The sequence below is a fragment of the Acanthisitta chloris genome, unplaced genomic scaffold, assembly GCF_000695815.1.
Source record: "Acanthisitta chloris isolate BGI_N310 unplaced genomic scaffold, ASM69581v1 scaffold23349, whole genome shotgun sequence".
NCBI lineage: Eukaryota > Metazoa > Chordata > Aves > Passeriformes > Acanthisittidae > Acanthisitta > Acanthisitta chloris.
The window spans coordinates 15,913-17,077 of record NW_008692372.1 but is presented as its reverse complement, the minus strand read 5'-3'; the positions used below and the strand labels follow the sequence as shown (position 1 = coordinate 17,077).

Here is a 1,165-nt window from a genome sequence, read left to right as displayed (position 1 = left end):
GGGCCTGCTTCGTCGTCTCCATCCTCATCATCGGCATGCTCACGGCCGTCATCGGCGACCTCGCCTCCCACTTCGGCTGCACCATCGGCCTCAAGGACTCAGTGACTGCTGTCGTCTTTGTTGCCTTCGGCACTTCTGTACCAGGTGGGGTAGCCACAGGAAGGGGATGGGGTGGGAGTAAGTCCTCCGGTGGCAGTCCTGTTTACAGAGGAGCAGCTCTGTCATGGGATGGGACTCAGGCTGGGAAGGGGACCCACAAAGCCCTGTCCCCAGGCAAGGTCTGCACCCTGTTTGGTGGCAACATGGAGTCTCTGGACCTGGGAGGAGGTTGTGCACCAGGAGAGGTCCATGTCCTAACCTGGTTGGTGCAACACTTGAGCCTCCCTTGTCCCCTAGACATGAAGGGTTGTCTGGTTCTCATGTTGGACCCCCAGTGATTTTTCCTTCCCTCTTCCCTCGATTCCAGACACATTCGCCAGCAAAGCTGCGGCCATCCAGGACATGTACGCTGACGCCTCCATCACCAATGTCACAGGCAGCAATGCTGTCAATGTCTTCCTGGGCATTGGGCTGGCATGGTCAGTGGCAGCAATCTACTGGGCGTCACAGGGGCAGGAGTTCCAGGTGTCAGCAGGCACCTTGGCCTTCTCCGTCACCCTCTTCACCATCTTCGCCTTCATCTGCATCAGTGTCCTACTCTACCGCCGGCGACCCCACCTCGGGGGGGAGCTGGGCGGCCCCCGAGGGTGCAAACTGGCCACGACGTTTCTCTTTGTCAGCCTCTGGCTTCTCTACATCCTCTTCGCCACCCTGGAGGCCTATTGCTACATCAAGGGATTTTAGGCGGTGGAGGGACGGTGCTGCCACGGGGAGGGACCCTCCTCCGTTACCTCACCGACACCGGCCCCGGGCGCGCGGTTTCACCGCAGGGTACAGCTGTCTGTCAGGGGCTGCCGCTGCCCAGGCCGTCGGACAGCTAGGTGCCACGAAGGGCAAAACCATCACAGAGAGAAAAAAACAAAGAGACAAAACCCATCCAAAAATGGTACAAAAGAAAGCAACAATGGCAAGTGTTGAAATAAAACACAATAAACCCAGCCACTGACCCCATTCAATGAGGTTATGAAGTTTCAACCATCTCCAAAGGCCATCTCTCCCACAGGGG

At 57.9% G+C, this 1,165-nt stretch overlaps 1 protein-coding gene across 7 annotated transcripts in view; it reads left to right on the top strand.

Annotated features, from left to right (window-relative positions):
- SLC8A3 (solute carrier family 8 (sodium/calcium exchanger), member 3) overlaps positions 1 to 843 on the top strand; it is a 98,807-nt gene extending 97,964 nt beyond the window's left edge. For all 7 annotated transcript variants that reach the window (XM_009082659.1, XM_009082655.1, XM_009082653.1 and 4 more), the window contains 2 exons: positions 1 to 144; positions 467 to 843. The exon at positions 1 to 144 is cut by the window's left edge. In XM_009082659.1, the coding sequence (XP_009080907.1) occupies positions 1 to 144; positions 467 to 843 (521 nt within the window). The remainder of the gene's footprint in view (positions 145 to 466) is intronic.
- Positions 844 to 1,165: the final 322 nt, after the last annotated feature.